The following is a 23,187-nucleotide window of genomic DNA, read 5'->3' as shown; positions in this document are numbered from 1 at the left end:
ACATCCACATGGCATCATTGTATATTTCATATTCATAACCATAGATGAATAGTTTAGAGGGGCATACAATAGGGCATGAACAAAGACAACTAGACATAAATTGAGCATGTGAAAGTTACTAGCAAGCAGTAGTAGAGAGACTGCACTTTTTAGTTCACAGGTCAAATTTGCACACAGGAGACAGGGGAGAAAACTTCTAATTTTCTGTTTTCCTTTTGCTGTGGAAATGAATTTCACTAAATTTTGTAATTTAAGGACAGCTGTGTTGTCCAGTTCTCCACTAATTAAATTTTTAAAGCTTGGTAAGCCTTGTTAGCTTTTTACAGGCTAGCTAGCCTACAGTCAGCGAGCTAATGTCCAGCTAAAAATACTGTTAGTAATGCTGCTAATAATAGCAGTGAACAAAAGTACAAAGATAAAGTACAACACAGAACTATAATAGTACACATATATTGTAGTTAAAGTTGTATTTTAACTAAGCTAAAATGTTTAATGTTATGTTAAATAAAGACAAAGTGAATTGTTGAAATGCTGTGGCAGGTGCTGAATATTTCACATTAGCTTCAGGTTCACATTAGCTCAACAAGCCTTGGAGCTGTTAGCCCAGAAACAGAATATATCATTCGAATTTCAACAAAATATATATCTATGACATCATGCTAAATGTTTTAATGATGTTTAAATGGAGTGGGGTTTACTTTGTTGAATCTGTGACTTTTCTAGTTTTCTAGTTTTAGGTTTGCCATGCATTATGTGGCTAGAGACATGCTTAAAAATTGCATTGATACCAGGGTAAATTGTTTGTATTTCAAATTATATTACTAGCAATACTATGGCTTTGACAGTCTGTGAAAGGGGTAAATGGATGTTTCAGTAGCCAGTAGCACTCGCTAGCTTATCCAGGATGCTAATACTTAAAATTCAAGACGTATTTGTCTGGATGCAGATGCATTTTTTTTTTTTTGCTACTGCACCCTTGCATGTAAGATCTTAGCAGTGATGACAACCAGGTCCAAGTGCAAGCGGCTGAAATGGGTTTTCTCCACAGAGAAGCCAGGATTACTCTCCTGACAGGCTGCTCTCTCCTGTGCCTCCCTGGGCACAGCCAGCAGGGAGGAAACCTCAGGGCAGACCCTGGAGGGATTTACTTTCGGTTCCCCCGAGAGGAGCTGGTTATTTGCTGTGGAAAAGACCTGTGTTACTCTGCTCGTGCTGCTGCAGCTGTGCATCTGACACACAACTGAGAATAGTTTTAAAGCACCCTCATTTTCTTATGTTCCTTCAATAATGAAGGGAACTGTGTCAGGGAGATTTTCAATAGATAAATATATTTAAGAACTGGGGTTGGAATGCATATCTAAAAGTAGACAGGGAATTAAGACTCACAAATATCTCTGAAGCTTTATACACATGACACACACACACACACACACACACACACATGCACATACACATGTGCACATCTGGCTAAATTTGACATTGGTCATCCTGTGTATGTGTTTAACAAACAAAAACCTACTTTTACTGTGTGATTCAGAGCATAAAATTTAAACAACTGACTGACAGTTTAACTGGAAAAAGTTACACATCAAACCTAATGCTGTGATAACTAATAAGTAATATTTCTCTCCTCCTCAGCAGCTACCATCAGTGCGTGTGTTTGAGCAAGCCACTGAATCAACGAACTGATCCGGCGGCAGAGACACATCAAACAACTGGCAGCTCACAGGTATGAATATACATAACTGACTGACCATGAATCAAAGTTTATCAGACATCTTTTGTATAAATAAAGGCATGAAGACAAAACATTTGATAATATCTAGACAATAGACAGGGGATAGTGGTTCGTAAACATTTCAATAAATTTGTTTATGACAGCATTTAATTCATAAACAATCAAATATTAAACTGGCCACACGTATGTGCCTGGTGGGTCTTCAGATGACAGTGAAACTGATGTTTTCATTAGCCTGAGTCCCAAAGTGATACTGAATTACTCAGTTTGGGTTCTACAATATTTATGAACTTTCCACTGCTCATTACAGATGGAGACTGTGCTGAGGAAAAAGCTTTTCAATTTTTGACATTTGCAGGAAACCTCCCTAAATGAATTAATTTTAGAGGACACTGATTTAATAAGAAGTGAAATTATTTTATTACTGTAACTTCAAAATTAGTTCCTGTTCTGTTTAGATTATGAACATTTTCACTTCTACCAATAGAGGGCAGCAGCTACAATGCAACATCCAGAGGAGCACTCAGGATCTGCACTGAAAAAGTCTTTTCACTTCACAGTTGTACTGTTGGTTTATACTTGGAGAAATATTTGGAAATCTGTGTAGTGACTAAGAATAGATGCAGGATGAGCAAGGGCTCTAATATTGCCAAATCATTTGTTAGATCTATCCGAGACCAGTTTGAGGTAAAGTTTTTACGGTAATGAGACCTCATCAGTCATCTTAATGTTTTGCTTTTATCAATTAAAACCTTTAATATTGGCTTTATTCATTGTGCATGTCAAGACATTTGCCACAATAATAAAAAACGTTTTCTATGCAGTTTTGACAAACTGATTGATCTCTCAGACACTATTTATGTCATCTGCTGGCTGTTGAAGCATTAATCAATGAAGTTGCCATACAGAGACTCCCCAGAGATGATGCATTAGGGTATGTGGAGATATGACTCAAAACCAATAAATGATCACAAAGAAGATCATTAAGATGATATATGATAAAAGAGTTGCTGGGAAATTAACTAAAATATGTACACTGCTGCCATGGACTGAGAGTTTGGATTTTTTTTTTCTCGTGTGTGGGAAAGTAGTCGAGTTTGTACAGAGCGATAAGGGACAAGTGGAAGTTTGTGGACCTCCTTTACTCTCTTTTCTGGTGACATCAACAGAGGGGGGGAGGGAGGGAGGAAGAGAGAGAGAGAGAGAGAGAGAGAGAGAGAGAGAGAGGATTTGGGGGGGAAACCTAAGTACAAATCTGTCTGCCTCTCTCACAACCTCCAGGCGTACCAGTGTGTGTTGCGCCTCTGCTCTCTCAACTTTTTTTTTCTGATTACAACTCCTCAGCAACTCTCACTTTTTAAAGTCCCTGGCAGCGGAGGGATGTTCCCAGGAAGGAGGTTACACCCCAGCTGAACATTTTCACCTTGGAAAGTTTAAGAGTCAGGCGGATAACTTCTTCTACGGGGAGTTTGTGAATGGGGAGCATTTGGGAAGACTTTTACGCATCCAGCTGAGTGACGCTAGTGACGTTAGATGTTTTAAAAGAAAACTTTGTATTTGCAAGTGTCACATCCAGATTCTCATTTCTCTTTCTTTTCTTCAATGGCAAGGCAGCGTTTTAAGGAGATTCTGACTGATCGAGTCTCTTGAGAGAAACTTTGGTGAACTTCTGCAACAGCGGACTTAATTTTATTTCGGCTTCCATCACTTCTTTTTTTTAATTTCTACCGCAAGTCGAACGGCCTCTCTTGACCTTTTTCGGGATCCGTACTTCAACAGCATTTACTTCACCCCCCCCGCGGATATTCAATTAACTTCGGTTTGGAAGTAAATTCAGTGGATATCATGCCTCCGACCGGGCCGGAGAAGCGGGCTGTGCTGTGCCGGGTTTGGGCTCTGGTTTTCGCGCTGCTGGTGTGCGTTGCTTCGGTGAATGGATGCCCACACAAGTGCAGCTGCTCCGGGTCGCATGTGGACTGCCAGGGTCTGGGTTTGAAGACCGTGCCTAAAGGAATACCGAGGAATGCCGAGCGCCTGTAAGTGGCATTTCATTACACTTTAGGCAAATATACTTGTAGTTTCATCATCTTTCCTAAACATCATCATAGACTGCCCTGTGACCTTATGATGCGCCCTTTTTTTCCCCTTTATATACTCTTTGCGCACAATACATGTAAAACTTAACCAGCCATGAAAATATTTTCGTCAGAGATTAATATTGAGAAGTGTTGGATATCTAAGTGATGAAATCACGACTGACTGGACCTACTAAACTACGCTTAAACTTATTCTTGGAAACTTCTTTATACGTTTTAACGGTTCCAGTCACCTGCTCCCTAACGTCACTAAATGCATAGATGTAGGGTTTTGTCATGAATCAGTACTACAATTGCATTCATCCTTCATCAGGCTATTACTGAGTGATTAAAATAGAAAGGCATTCCAACTCTGACCTGCAGCCAGTGATCATTACACAGCAAACAGTCCATTTTATTTTCAGAGCAACATTCATCAGTGGTTTTATTTTGCATGAAAATCCTACCCTATTGGTCAATTTACATCAGTTTGCACAGCCGAGAAACTTTTATCAGTTGTGTTGCCATAAATTAGAAAAAAAATGGGGTAAAGTTCCCTATGGATGTCTACAGAAGGCTAATTTAGTTGGGATTTAATTAATTTAAATGGGTGAAGGCTTTTCAAACCTTGGAGGTTGATAAATTGGAAAATAATGCACCACCAAAACATGGGGTAGTTTCCAAGGAGGAGTTGCAAGTATCCATCCTGATTGAAAGCATAATATTGCAACCACCTTGGTTACACACTTAATAGATGGTGCACATGAAACTGCCCTAAAATTCACCAGTGACCCCAATGAATGGAGGCAGTTAAGAAAACAGTCCTGGAGCAGAGACTACTCATTTAGAGAGACTATTTAAGTTCCTAAAAAGGTCAAAACGAAAGGCGAGAAGAACCTGTGAGCTCCTAAATCTTTTTATATTCTTCTGCTCTCCACTGGCAGTAAGACTTTCTAAAGTTTTTTCCAGTTTTCTCAGGTTCCTAAAGTTGAGCTAGATCCTCAGTGATTTTTGTAAAATCCTAAACAATGATTTTACTCCTAAAGAATTACTTGCAGTTAATTTTTTGAACCTGTTCACAGTTAGTGTTTAAATGATATTCATTCCTAAGGCAGAGACAGACCTCTGACAGGCGCTGCTGCCACCTCTAGCTGATCTTGACACGTATACACCCCTGCAGCCACACACATGCACTCACAAACACACACCTATGCTGTTAAGGTATGGAAGCGATTATGCGTGATAACAAAGCAGCCAAAAACCCTGCAGGGAATCAACAACAGACCTAGCCCTGAGACAACAAACACAATCAGTAGACTGCACACAGGGAAGTGGGGGGCCGTGTTTGTAAATGTGTGGTGTGTGTGTGTGTGTGGATGTGGGGGGTACCGGCTGATACGAACATATGATTTGCATGTGTGCGTGCATTTTCACTATTTTATGTGTTTGTTTACATGCGTATATTTGTATTTTGGTGTTTGCATGTTTGCGCTGGCTAGCATGATTGTGTTTCTTACGTATGTATGTGCGAGTGTGAACAACGAACCCCATACTTCTTCCATCCCAGTGGGCTGTTTTGACCTCCAAGGACCTGCTGGCTTTTGCACAGCAATCCCCAGAAGACATTTACACCCAAGGAAAATAAATAATTAGAGCAGGCTGTGATGGGGAGGTGGGATAAGGGGGTCCCCTGCTTCTCGCTGGGATCCCTGGGGTGGTATATTTGGGGTAGCAGCATCTCCTCCCACTGCCTTCAGTCTAGAAACTATGTGTTTATGTTTCCCTGATTTATCCAGGTCAGTGTTTCAGCTGTGACTTTAGCCAAGAGTTGCTCCTTTCCTCTCCTCTTTCTCTCCCTCTCTGCCTGCTTTCATCTCCCTTTCTCTCTGCAGATATATTTTAGGGAGTCTGAGATGGGAAACATTAAAATGGATGAGATTCCAGTTCTAAAGGTTAAGGCAGATGGGAAACTTTTTAGGGAAGAGAGATGAGCATTATTACAGTGAGCAGGGATTTGGGTCTGACGGCTGGGATAAAGTCCATGTGGACATCCGATTCTAGTAACAAAAGTGCTAAGTTTGTTATGGTATGAGTAGGGGAAAAAAAGAGACCCAAAATCTTCCTTAACTTTACGATTTAAAAGTTTAGAAATTATTAAGATCCAGTGTGTAAAGGTTTGCCTTCAAGTTCTCTAAAAATCAACTTTTGTTAAAGATTTCCATTATCAATGATTCTATAAGACCTTTTTTCCCAAATGGAGCATATTTTCAATCGTAATGACTTAATGTAGAAAAGTCAGATGGAAAAAACTGTAACAGGGGTTAAATCTATCTCTCATATCTCTCATAACATTTATAAGCTCATCATTATTTTGCCACTGCCAAGTGATGTAATGCTAATGGTTAATCTGACATTTGTTATAACTTTGTCAGTGTTAGGGTATAAATTAACTATTCATGGCAACAAAAACTGGCAATCAACATTAAACTCAGAGTCACAAATATATTTAAATTTATTTAATCTGTTATTTCAGAAGTTTCCTGGCAGCAGGATGTTCTTAACGTTCAAAGGCAGTGCAATGTTGCAGTGTTGAGGTAACTGGCTGGACATTGGTATGCATCAATTTGGTCTGTAAAACTGCAGAAGGACACGTGGGCTCAAAAGAACAGTGAACACTGAAAACTTACATTCTCAGTATTAAATGCTCGCCTTGGTGGCTTGAATGATGGCTCTGAAAAGTTTGTAGCCTTCTCCTTCACTGACATTTAAATCAGTTTAGATTCATAATAGTTACAAATACCACTATGAAAAATACTAATGCATTTCTGTTCCGAATAGTTGCTCAATTGTGTCTCATGCTGAAATATTGGTAGTTTCACAACTCAAATGGCAGAAGTTTCTTTCAAGACTCCCCTATTGTAGAACTGTTCAATCGAATCCATGAAAATCTACAGTAGTCTGACCATACCAGAATGCATTGCAACAAGACCACAAGACATGTGGTGTTTGAGTGAGGGACGAGACTTTCACCATATCTTCAGTGGAAAATCTTTTTGTGCTACTGCTCTGCTGTTCTCTTTATCACTCGTGAGCCACATGTACCGAATCAGACAAATTCAGACAGACTCTATGGAGGTTACTGAAAACAAATGTAGAGAATCACTGTTAAGTGAGTAAGTACATGACACAGGTCAAGGGAAATTGGGTACAACAATATAGTACAGGGATTCATGATTAAATAGCTTAAGTAAGATATAGTGGCACCGGAAAAGTATACATTGGTAGACTTTCGGACTCGCTGCTTAGATGGAAGGAAATCAATCAGGATGGAAAATGACTGGCACTATAAAGCATGAAAACCGCCAGCGTGGTCCTTTAAACTTCAGAGCTAGTCCCTGCTTACTCTCTTTATTACACACAGTATATAACTTGAATCCAGTTCACTTCTTCTACATTTGGAAGTAAAGCATGAGCTTGACATTCAGAGCCAGAGTCCACCTGTCATAACTACAGAATCTATTTTAAAGCCCCATTTTCTTCACTATTGTAAACAGAGCATTTGGAAAGGTTAACGAGAGAAAAACACTGGTGGCCTCAACTGTTCACTCAACACACAAACACACACACACACACACACACACACGAACACACAGGCAGCCTGGCAGATTACCTCAGGCCAGTCAATTCCGTAATGTCCTCCTTGGGAAGCCACTTGAGACCTCATTTGCATCTAATTTGAGTGGAGGGTTTTGGGGGGAGGCTTAACAGGCTTAACGAGGCTGGGTAAAATGAATTGGAAAACAGGGACGGCTTTTCTCTCTCGGGTCCAATTCACACCTGCCCTACAGGGAACGCGTAGACACACACACACACACACACACCCTGGAATGTTGATTTTTAGAACTGCAAATTCCGAACTGTTGCCCTGACTGCTGTGAAATGTGGGGAAATTGAATGCAGTAAACTCTAGAGGGGGCCTTCAATTGGTTGAGTTGCAATCAGGAAATTTTTGTATTAAGCTGTGTGTGTATGGATGTAGTGCGTGATTGTATACTTTTAAAAATGTACTTGTGTTAGCTCTATCAAGGTTATACATGATCACATCTTTATGTGCTTTATGTCAAACTGAGTATGTGTGTTTTGATGTCTGTGTTTTTAGTTGAATGAGTTCACTGCTGGAAACGGCAAACTTCCAGATCCAATTTTACACAAACCAACTCTGATTTTAACTGCCTATTTCTCTGTTCCCTTGCTAACGGTATTTTGAGGAAGTTTTGGCAAGAATTTTATGAGCAACACCTTCTCTACTTTCTCTAGCCTCGTCTGGCTTTTTTTCTGTCTTTGTGTTTCTTTCCCCTCCCAACTTTACCCAAACTTTGTTTCTCCTTCCTGCATCTCTCGCTCTCTTCCTGCAATCTTTCCCTCTCCCTTGCCTACTCCGTACCTCCATCACTCATTCTCTGACCTCCAACTCCCCCTTCAACATACACACCTTGAGTTTGCAAGCAGCATCTCTCCAGTCAAGTTTTCACAGCTCCCATTTCCCCTCAGCATGCCAACCTACTTTGGTGTGCACAACTGTTGGATCCTGCCGCTGTATGTGTGCGTGGGTATATGTGTGTGCGAGCATCAGTCAGTGTGTGCGTTTCTGCGAGTAGAACGGGCACACACGTTCCAGCCTTTGCTTCTGGCTCTTATCAAAGCTTAGTGTTGATTGGTCAGTGGACGCTGTAACCACCACACCCTCAGCTATGAAACAGCATTCCATGGTGGGACTGGAATCTTTGTGTGTGTGTGTGTGTGTGTGTGTGTGTGTGCGCGCACAACAGTATGTGTGATTTTTGAATACCTTGGTCCTAACCTGTGTATGCAGCAGACTGCCTAATTTGTGCTGTCACAGTTCCCGTCCCCTAAATTTAGAATAAATTGATTGGATCAAGAACAATCTGTAATCACTGAGGAACTCTGCTCTCACGTCAGTTTTGGCCCAGCTCCTTTCAGTTGTGGCCTGAGCGTTTGCCTGAAGTCATTACGAATAATATTGTATACAACTGGTACCCACACCCAAAAAGTCTGATAAGTCAAAGACGCATTCCTACTGTTTTTACAATTCCCATGAATCTCTGCTAACCATGCTGTATTGGTACTTCGCCAACATTTGTGGAAACCAGGGAGCTAATTAGTGATGTATTTTGTTTGTGCAGTATTTCTGTATACGTTCGCTACTTTGAGGAACGCTTCAGTCAGCACACATGTTTGGTAACTGTTGAATAAAAGCCATCATTCAATGAAGAGTGTTCTTTACTGTTATCGTGGGTATGATGGTGATGTAATACATCTGAGGAGCAGCCGAGTGTTATTGCTATAGCAGACAAGTCTAAACTAATAAGTAAAAACCGCAGTAAGCTTGCTGTTCTCAAACAGCCTCTTTATGTCACGCCTATCATCTGTGGCCATCTCGCGGTGACAATTTTGTGCCCTTCCAACTATGTTTGATTCAGTTATGGTATGCCAAATGGCACAAGTGAGGGTAACCGGTATTTAGGCTCCAGTTCTAGGTCAGTGGGTGATATTCTCCTCCACAAGTTTCTCCAGTGTGCGGGCAGTTGACCTTTCTATATAATGACTTTCAGTCTGCCAGAGAGGCAGCCAGCTGGCACTGACAGTGGGCACTGCCCTTCTGGGAAACGAAGCAAGCTGGATGCTACATTAAAACATACACAGTCACACACATACTGCATTCACATCTCACACACAGACAAAGGCACACAGGCAAAGAGGTGCACACACTCCCTGGCATATGCATGGAAAATCAAGCACATGTATGTAGACATATGATTGCATTCTTAAAACTATGCATGAATATACACATAATTACACTGCACTTGTGGGGACCCTCACTGACATAATGCATTCCTATCCCTAACCATTTCAACTATGCCAAACCCCAACCCAGCCTAATTCTAAACTTGAACTTTAAAGAAAAAATATGTTTTTTTTTTTGTTTTGTTTTTTTACAACTGGAGTGTAACTGTTGTAGTTTGGCTATTGTTTCCATCTCTTATTACATTTAGACATCCCATCATATTATACAAAAGTAATCGCCGTGACATGGGAACATTGCTCCTGGAAAGACAAGAAATGAGTGGTCAGATGATCGGACAGGTCGTAAACAAGCCTACAGTTAGCCAGATTATCTAAAACAATTTATTTTGGAGGATAAATGGGAAGTGATCACACCTGAAAACCCTCTTTGCACAGAAAAACTGTGTATTTCCAAGTACTGAAAGTATGGTAGGTCAAAGTTGGACCACAAAGAAGGCCTCTTAACTGTGATGGATGTTTGCAGCGAACACTTTAGGTCATTATTTCACAGTTTGCCTTCATTTTCTTTTCAAAGTTAAGTTTTGCTAACCTGGGGTTTGGCTTAAGACCTGTATGATTGCCTGCTGCATGTGCTCTTTTGCTTTTTTTGCTTTTTAGCAATGACACCATGTTACAAGATCTCCGCAATTAACTTGATGTCTAGAGTGTTATTATTACAGATAGGAATGATGATTTGATGGCCAAAACTACTAAAATAAGACCCAGGTTGTATGAAACTAACATTTTCTTTAACCCTCAAACAACCCTTTGAAGTAGTGGGGACCAGCCAAAATGCCCTCACTCTCCAAAAATATCCTCACCCTCAAGGTCTAAAAAAAGGTCTTCTCAAAGATAGTTCAAGAGCACACACACATGCGAAAAAAGTACATTCATAATCCAAATTAAAATATATTGTGTATATATATTTGCATGGAAGCACATAGGAAAATTTACACATATAGCCACACACATACAGCTCGCACTCATCATTAGGCAAGCACAGGCACAGTACACTCTCATGCTTTCACTGGATTAAACATGCAATTGGTTGTAGATGGAAACTTTGACATATAACGAGAGAGAGAGTCTGTGTCACATAGAAACTACCCCGAGTCACGAATGACCTTCTGTGACTTTCTGCTGAAACAGAAGCCATCAGACCAGAGGACTTCAGAGTGTGTGTCATGCTGAAACGCCACTCTTGGTTTGTGTGTATGAGTGTGTGTGTGTGTAATACGCTCTGAGTCGTTTGATGTTAACAAGCTATGCCACTGTTTTGTTAGGCCACTGTCACCAAAGCAACACATTATATCCCTACTGCTGGGGCTTTCTTTTCTCAGTGTGTGTTTCTGCGTGTACCTCCACTATTGGTGTATGCGTGTGTGTGCGTATTTGTGTTTATTTGTGCAAATGTGGCAGTGCATGCAATATGTGTGTACAGTATGAGTGTGACTTACACCACAATTGTTCGTTTTTGGTCCAATGTTCAGCTGAGCTCAGTGTGACAGACAGTTTATGTTAGGCTGGATGCCTATGGAGGAACTGGTCAGTGCACTGTGCATGTGTGTGTGTTTCTCCAGCTCTCTGTCTTTCTCAAGCTCTGTCTCTATCATTCACTCTCTTTCTCAGTCTCTCATTCATCTTAACCTCTCTCTTTCTCTTACCCTCTCGTTCACTCACTAGTTTTTTTTCTGACTTGGCCTCTGTTGAGGAAGCAGTAGGCCCTGTTCTTGTCAAGTGGCCTCTCAGTGGCCAAATTACCCCCCACCCCACCACCCCTACACTATTCGCTTACAGTACAGCAGTAGTAAATCTAGACAAACGCAATGCAGCCCTATAAACTCCAGCAAAGAAAAGAGCTAACCAAATACAGTGCTGGTTTACAGCCCTTCTGGCTCGTGACTCTAAAAGAAAGGGATGCTTGCAGGCGACTCCCTAATGTGGTCAAGCCTGCGTGGTTAACAGCAACACCAAACTATGAATTTCCTGAGGTTGAGTGGCATTAACATCGAATAGAGACTATGAAGAAGAGCGAAATAAATTGTGACAGACAGAAAACAAAGCAGTACATGATGAAACACAGAGAGGAGACATGTTACACCCACAGATTTCAACAAAATCTGATCAGTCCGGGGTACTGAATGTGAAAGATGCATTAACAAAATAATTTAAAAGACAGAGAAGTAAGGTGGAGAAGAATGAGAAGATATAAAGGGATGAAAATGGGTTTAAAGCTGAAATATGACAAGAACTAAAGTGCAGGTATTGTGCATTATTCAGAGAGGATTCCCCTTCATGGTGTGAAAATGAGCGTCCTTCAGGCTGCTGTAGGGAAAATATTTTACTGACTAATGGTTCCTTTGTCAGCGTCTCTGCTCTTCTTTGTTGCTCCTGTACTCTTGCCTTTCATCTCTTTTTTTGGGGAAAGAATTTCTCCTACTTTTGTGTTTAGTTTCTTTTAGCATTTGTTAGCATTCTAGACATTGCAAATGTCTTGAATAAGCCAGAACATTATTTGTACAAACGGAGGAAGATTTTTCCCCAGAGAGACAAATGTGTGGTGAGGAACTCTAGCCAGATAAAATGTTAAATGTCAAGTGTCAGAATGTTTCTGTGAAGCATGCATAGCCTACACGAGAAACAATCTCCAACAGTGGGGTCACTGTCTCGCTGTAGCGACTGTAAAAACCAATCACGCCAGCCAAACCTCCCTCTTTCCTTCAGTGGTGTTAGCAAATGCTTGCTTTCGCTGTGTAAATTCTACTGTGGCTGGATTTGATGGTTGACTGTGAACATGCAAAATTCTTATACAGGTGGTAGATATTCAAGCTTTAATAATTGAATAATTTTGGAATTAATTGAATTACTGGCAGAGTTTAGTTTAATCAGAATATTTACATCTTAATTTGGGAAAAACCACACAACAGGGAGTCGATGTAAAGACTGTGGGAGCTTGATCACCTTTAAAGGCACAGACAGACATAGAAACCAACTGGTAGGCCGATGATTGATGACGGTGATCCATTAATGAACAGATCTAATGTTGAAGTCAGGAGGCAGGAGAAATTAAGTATGTACAAGTAGAGAGACAATCCCAACAACCAGTTGTTTGATAATGACCAAAAGACCCCAAAGCTGTTTGCATGACTGCTTATTCTCATTTGTACACATATTGTCATTGTGCCTGCAAACCTGATTGTGACATACTGAATTCCTTTTATCATGTGTGTTATGCCTGTAAACTATCAAATGTCTACAAAGTATTAGCATGAGCCTTTGAATATCCTCTCATGTAATTTTAAACAGGACATGACCCTGGTGTCCTCACAGGTCTGTAGCTTCAGCCCTGAACCTCTTGTGTGAGTGGGTCTGTACTCGCTTGTTCTCGTGTGTTCACATGCCTTTTGCGTGTGTGTGTGTGTATATGATTTGAATGACCAAAATACCCCAGTGATGATTGCTGTGTGTCCCAGAGAGCAGTTCTGTAATAGGAGAGAGTTCACTAACTATTAGCATCACTATTACAGAGATTCAAAACAGCAGTAAACGGTCGCACAGGAGACCAAATGTTCCACAAAACCCCCAAATTTTCCAAAACTTGTAGACTCTTGTAGAGAATATATGGTGTGCAAAGAGAGACCGGGACAGAGTATGTCATTCTTCTGAATGCTTTCCATGATTACATCTTTAATACAGATAATATTTATACAGTAATAGAAAATGTTCAGTTGAGTATTCTGAATTGCTCAGTCAGTGTTACTTCTTAAAGTTCTTCACAGAAAGTTTGATGCATAAAAATTTAACTACAAGTACATGCAGTATATATGTTCTATGTACTGTATATGCTCTGCCATCAGCAGTTGCATATTTTGTTTCTATAGGAACAACTAGTGTTTCAGCAATATAGAGGTTGCTGCTTGACTGACCTTGTTACATCCACCATTTTTTGTCAGATCAGTGACCAAGCAGATATAAATATACATATATAAGATACAAACATCTTTTTGCACTCTTCGAATGTTCAGTTGTTGGTTTGTTAATTTTGCACATCAGTTTATCAGTTTAGAAAAGATTTGTATTTTGTCCCTATTTAACAGATGTCTAGAAAAACAAGGGAAGCAAGGGCAGAGAGAGAGAGAGGGAAGTGACATGCAACACAGGTCCCCCCGCTGGGAATCAAATTGCAGACATTGCAGTTATGTGGTATGGGCCTTAACCATTAGGTTGCTCTCTGTGTGACCAGTTTGCTGCAGTATTTATTTCCACAGCAAAATCTACAATGAAACAACTATGACTGTGTTGAGAATGATTGGTGTAACCATGATAACAATATACAACAAAGATGATGAAAAATGAGAAATTAGACAAAACTTTCACTGACTTAACAAGACTAAAATGTCTTAAAACTAAAGTGAAATCAAAATTTGTCGAAAAAATTATGTCTAAACAAGCTGCCTCTATAGCTGTTTTTACTTGTTTATGGTGACAAACAAAATGTGACGTTTTGACTTTCTCACTGGTTTGGCTTCTAAACTGCTCCCTCAGTCCTGATTGGACAAAAGGCTTTACCCTAACATTCCACTGCTTTTGCCCTTTATGCTTCATATCAAGTGAGATTACAATTAGTGTGATTAAGGGAGTGTGAACAGTTTTTTTTTGAATGTCAGATTCAAACATTTGAATTGGATGAATTGCAACTATACTGATGGCTAATTCTGAAGCAGCTTGATGCCTGTCTCCTGCTTCTGGTGACTGACACACTGTAGAGCGTGGAGCTCAGAGGAAAAGGAAGAAGGCAATTAGGATTCCTTGCGTAACTGGGAGATTTAGAGAGCGAAATTGGGCATACCTATCTTAGAGAGAGAAGGATGGAGAGCAAGAAAGGAGGAATGAGAAAGTGAAGAGGTACAAGAGCTTTGTGGAAAATAACAGGAGATTAGGACAGGAAGCGAACGCATTTGGAAATGCATTGAAGCATTGGGCGGAGAACAACAAAGGATGAAAGGGAAAGGATGGAGGGATAGAGAGATAAGGATGCAGTGCCTGATAGAGTGAGAGAAAAAATGGAAGGAGGAAATGTCACAGTGTCAGAGACAGATAGACAGAAACAGAACAGAGAGAGGAAACTGTTTGCAGTACTTAATCGTTATTCCTCCTTCTTGTCCCAGATAGAGGGGAAAAAAAAGAGGACAAAGGTCAAGAAAACGAAAACAAGACAGATTGAGATAGCGGTGCAAGGAGAGAAAGAAAAACACAATTGACCGGCACGTAACCACAACATTTGAACTCTTATTCTCTTAATATTTCATGGTTTACCACAGTGGTGGCCAGTCCAGCTTTTCATTCCATTGAGCTCTTGGGAGTCTTTGTCACCTGATCTGTCATTTGTTTAACATTCCTCTCTAATAGTTATTTCTCTGTTTTCTCTTAGTCTCTGTGGTGTAGCCAACCAATAAAGCTGTGCTGTAAGTGAATCAGGCCTCTACACACAATATCTATGTATGTGTAAAGTCAACTGGTTTGCCGGTCCAAGGCAGCCAGACTGTAAGGTTCACTGGTTTCAGTGGTCTGGGGGAGATGTGGTGGGGAGCTGTCTGTGCCTTTGTGTGTATGTGTGTTTGTGCTGTATGTTATATTAATTCCCTGAACACCTGCTGTTTGCATTCTTGTCTTATCTCCTGGTTGCAAACACTCACACATGCGCCTTACCTCTGCCTGTAATGGAAACAAACAGTGGTTAAGGCTTTTGTACTAAGGCCTCTTGTTAGTTGTCCCACTGCAGCTGGTCAGTTAAATTTAAAGCTAAGTTAAACTTTACTGTTGGGTGGGGTGGATCCCCATGCTTAGACAGATCAGGTGCATGAAAAAGGCTGCCTCCCTAACATCACCCACCACCTTTAGGTTTATACATCAGCAACTACAGGTGCTTCCTAAATGAGTGATATTCTGTATAGCAATACTATTAGGTGGAGAATAATAATTAAAAAAAAAAAAAAGGACACGCATGCTGTTGTGACATTAGCCATTAGCAAATCATCAAAATCCCTTGTAAATACACATTCCTAAGTGCAGTTTACCATACTATTAGTAGTAATAAATATATGTATGCTATGTTTGTCTCAGGGTGAATCAAGAATTAATGTTTATTTGATTATATGATGTTGGTTGTTTGCTGTATGAAAAATGGCAAGAAATCATACTTTACACATTTTTATTTCAAAGTAAATCACTGTCAATTTATGTACTATTCCTCTGACAAATCTATCATTTCATTTCACACCACATTTCATTTTGCTCTGGCAGTGGCACTGACTTTCTCAGTTTTTAGGCGGTGATTTAAATTGGGCGATGCCCTGGCTCTACACCTGGCCCTGTATCCTCATTGTTTGTTTGACCACAGAGCGGTTTCCCTGGTGAGAGCAGAAGTTTCCACTGTGAACAAGAGAAAGATGGAGATAAGGATGGAGAGATTACAGGAGAAGGGAGAGAAAAAAGAGAAGGGTAGGAAAAAATATAGCCAACTGTAAGAGTGAAAGATTGAGATAAAAGAGGACAGATTAGAGGGAGAGAGAAAAACAGAGGAAGGCAAAGAAAAAGTGTTTAGTCAACTGTGAAACAGTGAAAGATAAGACATGGGAGATTGGGAGAAGGGGAGACACTGTAAAAAGAAGGGAGATTAGAAAGAAAAAGTGGAGAGGAAGGCGGGGGTGAGGCTGGCTGTGAAGGACTGACAGATTGACATTAAAGAGCAGTAACTGCAGGGAAAGGAGAGATTTAAGATAGATGGAGGGAGGGAGGGATGGAAAAAAGGAAAACTTAAAGATTGTTGCCAAATGTGAAAAGATAAAGACAGACAGAGGGGCAAGACAGAGAGGGGATGGATAGATTGGATGCTGCCACAGAGTCGCTCAAAAGTGAGCGTATACATGAAATTACCAATCAACAAGAGAAAAAAAATCAGTTTCTTTCATCATGGAAGCACCTTTTCCTCAAGTTGAAAATTATAAATCAATGCTGTTTTGAGTTTTTCATCATGTCCAAGAAGGCTTATCAAGCTGCCTCACTTTCCAAGGAGCTGGCAGTTACACACATACTGAAACCCTGTGACAAGAACCAGCAGCATCTAGTTTGGATGATGGTGAAGTGGCTCGCTGTCAGAAATTTATCTGGTCTCTTGAATGCACTGGCAACCTGAATGAGACTCCAAATCATCCTGACTTTCATATTTTTATACTTTCACATGTTATTGCAGTGTCCAAATGCTGGGATCACTTGCTTATGTGGGGTTATCTATGATTACAATAAATTATGCCTCATCATCATACCTCAGAAAGTTTCAGTGCTGATGTTTGAAATTCAAAATCAATCATGTTTTTATTGTTTATGTTTCAGTAATTTTAGACTACATCAGTTTGATAGATTATGACACTTAATTTTGTTTGCATTTTATGCTTTTATTTCTCAGTTGAGATGAAATTAATGGAGAGAGAGATGGAGAATGACATGTAACATCTTCCTGGCTGGACTCAAACCAGGAATGTTAGGATTACATGGTCAGTGCCTTAAACCCCAGGCCCAACAGATTGTAAAACTTAATATGAAAATTAGTTTATGTTTTATTGTAAAAATGAATGAAGTAAAGAAAAGTGCTTAGCTGTATGACAATTTATTAGGGCAAATAAAACTCTGACAAGTTCCTTCTTAAACCTGCACTAAATTATCTTTTAACCACTTAGGGGCAGCACAGAAACTGATAACATAACTCTGGGATTAATTTATAAAACTGTTAGGGTGTTAGCAAGCAGTTGCCTATTTACATAACCCACAGCCACCTGGAAACATTAGCCTTAATATGTTCCCCTGATGACTGTAAATCCAAATATACACGCTTCTTTTAGCTTTGTTTTGGTCTCCTCGAGCTCCTGAGGGAAATCTCTGATTCTACTAAATGACTGCTTTGTCTGTCTGCTGTTAGCTGCCTTCTGTGTCTGGAGACAAGGTTGATGAGAAACAGTTAAGTTGTGGGCTCTAACGCCAAAACTATGAACTTGAAGATGCTGACAATTCATTCATTCATTTGATCAATTGTTGATATAAAAGTATTGATTAGTACAGCTTTAAGGTTCTACAACATTGTAAAATCTTTTCTTCTCTTCTCTTCTCTTCTCTCTTCTGTTTCTCATATCAAGGATCCCAAATAGAAACCTTACTTGACTGGGACCTCATTCTGAGGACGTATTTGTTGTTGGTTATGATTTAGTCCAGCTTTCCTTCCCTGTCTCTGCTGTTGTAGTGGGTGGGAGTCTTTGATCAGCAGTCATTTTAATGTGACCTCCTATTGTATCAGTTGATATATTATAACTATTCATTACCCTGGAGCCTGTTCAAGGACCCCTGGTGGACTCTGGTCCCCACTTTGGGCTTTGGGAAGCCTCCTGCCCTCGCCTACACCAGCCCTCCCTGTCTCAGGCCAGGGTATGGCTCTTATTAGCAGTCCTTGCCATGGCAGCTTGGGGAAGCCTTTTGAAACCTAATATGGTCTTAAATCAGATTTATAAATGTTTAGGTGTATTATGAAAAACACACATGCAGGCTGCTTTGGCAAAACCAGGCTCTGTTTATATGTATGTGTGTGTCTGTGAGCGAGAGAGGGTGAGTGAAAGCTTATGCAGAGTTTGTGTGTGAAATAAGAGAGAAAATTGTGTGGCTTGTTTGTCCGTGCTCTCTTGTGTGTGTGTGTTTTCCTTGCCCTAATTCCTCCAGTGCGACAGCGTTTCAATAAACAGCATAGCTGTATAAAGGAAACCAGTCTATACACACACACACTAAAGCAGTCAGTTCATATTGCAGTATGTATACATTGTGTACTCGTAGTTAAAACAGATTGAATGACAGCCAGGAAACATGATAAGCTTTTAAACTCTGATGATGGAAAGAGAAAATAATTTAATCTTACTTTTATTTTTTTCCCCAAAAATTTTTGCTGAAAAATTTGTTTCTTAATAATTCACAGCAGCAGGAACGGTCTGTGTGTGTAGACATGTGAATGTATGTGCATAAATCTCATGGTGCCTGTACAGTAGGAGTGTTAGTATGTTTTGGTTTCTGTTTGTTTGTATTTGTATGTTTGTGTGTGGGCTCATACGCTGTGGGGCATTCTCACGCTTAGTCCGACTGACACATTCACTAACTGAATGAGCAAGAACCCACAGACACACAAACACACACACCCATGCATTCAGTGGGTGCTCATCAATGTCCACTGGCTTTTTAGCATTGAGTGTTATAAGTTCATAATGTTAAATTAAACTCAACCTTTAACCTCTGTGTTTCTCTCTGCAGGGATTTGAACAGAAACAACATCACCAGAATCACGAAAGTGGACTTCTCTGGCATCAAGAACCTCAGGATTCTGTAAGTTTGTTTCACTGTTGTTTCAATATTCTCTGATGATAAACCATTCACTGTAGCTGAAGTTACTCAAGGAATGTCAAGGTTGTTCAACAAATTCACATTACATCAGCTGTTGCTTTATTCTTATCTCAGACTTTTTTCTGTATGAGGCACAAGAAAATTGGTGAATTGGGGAATATTTGTACATGCTACTTTAAGAAATGTTGAAAGCTTGAAATGGCTGTAAACAAATGTGGTGGTATATGGAAAGCAGGTAACTACAAGCACCCTGAATTGTTTTTATGATCACCTTCTATGATAATATTCAGTCCAACCAAAACCTGTCAATTGCTGACTTAATAGTGCTGACATTTAAATTAGATAATGTTCTTAACAAAAAACAACATTATTTGTTTGATTAAATGCTTAAATTTCTTTTTGGTTTTTCTGACAAACAGTCTGTTCAGGTTGGGTGAAGAAATAACTCTCTATCTGTTGCAAGTATAGAAGTACAGTGACGTTGTTATGTTGTTGGAAAAAGTCTTATGCTGTAGGTGTTCCTACACTGGAGAATACAAGTTGTGTCCCATCTTCTGCTAACAACTGACATCAGTTTCTGTTCTCCATGATGCCAGTCTTTCCCCAACTTTAACAAAGTTTTAGTTTCCTAAACTAGCCAGAACTTAATCTCAGAGGCGACAAATCAGAGAAAGTTTTTAAGTTGTTTGTGGAGTTGGGTGGGCCATTTAGACAGCACTGACAAACAACTTATTTTGTCATTTTGGTATGAGGTTGGGTGGCCCTAGGTATGAGGTTGAATCCACCGGGTACCAGGCCTTTTATGTCTTATTCTCCTCTCTCTTTTCTGTTGTAGTGACCTGTATTCATTTATTTACATGGAGTCCCATTAACAAAAAAGCTGCCATGCTGGAGTAATTAGACAATTGCTATATTTACCTAATAGGCCTGTATATGGCTATAGGGGAAACAAGTCTCTATAAAATAAAGTTTCCTGTCCTAATGAGGGATTTCAGGGCTGGAGAGAATGCAAGTGTCTTATCCAAGGAGTTGAATTTCGTAATTACTGAATATTTACAAGGTTAAATAATAGAGTAATCATGAGCTGAGATGCCAGTAACAAGCAGCAAGACTCCTATTTGTCAAACAAGCAACACAGCAACAAGATGTTAAACTGGTGCGGATGTGGTGATATGCAGAGATAAAACTGATGGGAAAAATGTTGCAATTTCTGGACAATTGGTAGCGAGAAATTGTGACTCATTGTTCATTGTAACCAAGAAGATAATGTAACTCAGAGTTCACTATTGTCTCTGAGCAATAGTTGGGCTATGCTGGATTTTTACAGTTTTGCAATATTGGAATATCCAGAGACACGGGAGTGCCTTTGAAATTTAGTTATAAGTAACAAACCTTTGAGATTGTTTAAAGATGCAAAATGTGTGCACATATACTACTAAAACAGTTACAATGTTTACGCACTGTATTTCTCAAAAAGAAAGTCATTGCCTTGCACTTCCTTGTTGTTGTGTGGATCAAAACTATAAACAGAATATGTATTTGTTGAATCAGATGATGCTGAGGTTCAAAGAACAGGTTCACTTTTAATATTCACATGCCAATGTGTATATTGAAAGGTTTTTGCCCGCTGTAATTGTTTCTCCTGTATATACCAGCCTTAACTAACTTGATGTATCATAGCTAGTGATTCCAACCATGAGCCCGGTTGACTGCTGGTCCTTTTCAAGCAAATATTACTTCTAAAGGATATTTATTGGCTGCAGTCTAAACATACAGCTGTTGGTAAACATCTCAAATGGACCTCATTACCATGAACCTTCTATACTCTACTGTTCGTCTTTGTGCCTGTCTGACCCCCCCCCCAAAAAAAATCATTGATATGCTAAAGTCATTACTGATGGTACTCTTGCTGGTCTTACTTATCATATCTAAATGGTTGCACTGAAGTGTGACTCCTCGTGTCCTCTCAAGCTGTCCTAATGACTTCAAGGGCTCTCCAACTCTTCTGCCTCAAGTGGCCCAAATTTATATGTGTGTGTGTGTGTGTGTGTGTGTGTGTGTGTGTGTGTGTGAGGGCTGTAATAACTATAATCACCGTTGGCTGCATGCAGCTTCCCTCCTCACTCTGTTTTCACCAGACCGGCAGATAAAAATATACTCCCAGCACAAACTACGCTGAGGAGTGGAAATAAGTTTATGCATGTGTGTGTTTGCATTTGTAAGTGCAGTTGTTTAATTATAACCAAACTTGTAAGGACCGGTGGGTTTTTGAATTTATGTCTAGTCAATGTTTCAGATTTTATTTGTCTGTATATTTGACCTAAACAACAAAAGAGAGAGAGAGAGGGAGAGACCTTTTATTTGTGTGCATCCTGTGTATTTGAGACAGGGTTAGAAGGACTGCAGAAAACAGGCTGTGTGTGTGTGTGTGTGTGTGTGTGTGTGTGTGTGTTAGGGAGTGTGTTTGCGTGTGGTGGGCCAGCAGCTTGTTTCATGTGGTTGGTGATAAACTGCTGTGACATTTCCCCACTCTAAATCTCTTAAAGAAATGGGAAGGAGATGGCTTGGGAAAGAGAGGAGATAGTCTGAGAAAGTACACACTCAGCCGCACGTGCGCACGCACACACACACACACTCTCAGTCTCTCTCACTCACATGTACACATACATACTATTGCGTATGTGATAGTATGTATGTGAACAAAAGCAGCGTCACCTTTAGCCTTATCTGTAGTCAAATGTATATTACTGTGACTTCATCAGACCTCTCCCCCCTACTCTGTTCATTACTCTCACTCTTTCTTTCTCACACACACACACACGCACACACACACACACACACAAATCAATGCTCAGTTCTTTTCCTGGTCACTTAACCCTTACATACATCCCATGGGAAAAGTTTGCATGTAGCTAAATGCTTCTAACATTCTTCCCAGGAAAGGCCAAGAGCTGCAGAAAAAAAGTACTCCTTGATGCCCATGCTTACGTACAAGCTTGTAATTATTCATAATTATCCATCCATTAGCTATACCACTTATCCTTGAGGGCTGTGGGGGGGCTGGAGCCAATCCCAGCTTATTCATAATTAGTCATGTGAAAATACATGACTGCCATTACATGTAATATGACTTCTGTTCAACACCTCAGCCAAACCTATAACACAGCAACATAATTACCATATTAATTGTATTTTCAACTTCTTAATGATCTGGTTTTACATTAACACCTCAATGATCACGGAATACAAAGATAAAAACGTAATTGCACTAATTTGCTGGTGTTTTAAATCTTCAAATGTAGTATCTGATGTCATCAAAGCACCTTAACCAGACTACCTGCTATAATCTGATTAAATATTAAGTCAGAGAAATGTGTAACCCAGTCCAGCAGTCTGAATATTCTTTAATCTGAGCAGTCAGATCGTCATGCTGTAATCACAGACACAGCTTGTCTCTGCATGCATACTGCGTGTGCAACACTTAGCGTAATATCTTTGGCAGCCTTACTTTCCAAGATTTCTTCCAGATTGTGGCGAAATTGAGTAATTCCAAACAAATTTAGATGTAGGTGAAAACTTGCGCTTGATATTGAACATTTGGCCGGGGAAAATTAATGCGGTTTCACCCATTGTGCGTAAACAACAAGTGAAGTTAATATCCTCTGAAGTATTTCCTTATTTCCTTCAGAGGCCAAGTACTCTGAGTTTGCCATAAGGTAGCGTGACATCATTGTGCTTTTTATAATGGTTGCTAAGACTTTCTAATATGGTCGAATGAAAGAGTTATTAGACACACCAGGCCCCACACACATGAAATCAGTGCATGTTTTCTCTCTTTTCTCCATCTCTTGGTTGATGACTAATGCCTGATACAGACCAATATAAAAACAATACCTCATCTGAACATCATGCCAACATCGACTCCCCACACCATGTGTTTGGCTTATGATCCTTTTGCCTTTCTAAACTTCATTCAATAAATCAGCATGCGGTTGATCCCTCATTTGGACAAATGAACTCTGATAGTTACTCAAAGTTATGTCTTGATTTAGCCTTTTCTGGAGTTTACAAGATATG

The 23,187-nt window shown here is 39.9% G+C and overlaps 1 protein-coding gene across 1 annotated transcript in view; it reads left to right on the top strand.

Moving 5' to 3' along the window:
• The first annotated feature begins 2,945 nt into the window (after window positions 1-2,945).
• slit3 (slit homolog 3 (Drosophila)) overlaps window positions 2,946-23,187 on the top strand; it is a 269,236-nt gene continuing 248,994 nt past the window's right edge. Inside the window, 2 exon segments of the mRNA XM_051072519.1 lie at window positions 2,946-3,774; window positions 19,021-19,092. Coding sequence (XP_050928476.1) covers window positions 3,584-3,774; window positions 19,021-19,092 — 263 coding nt within the window. The 5' untranslated portion in view covers window positions 2,946-3,583.

Source organism: Lates calcarifer, linkage group LG8, assembly GCF_001640805.2.
Source record: "Lates calcarifer isolate ASB-BC8 linkage group LG8, TLL_Latcal_v3, whole genome shotgun sequence".
NCBI classification, from domain to species: Eukaryota; Metazoa; Chordata; class Actinopteri; family Centropomidae; genus Lates; species Lates calcarifer.
The sequence above is the reverse complement of the archived record's forward strand: the minus strand, read 5'-3'. Positions and strand labels throughout refer to the sequence as shown.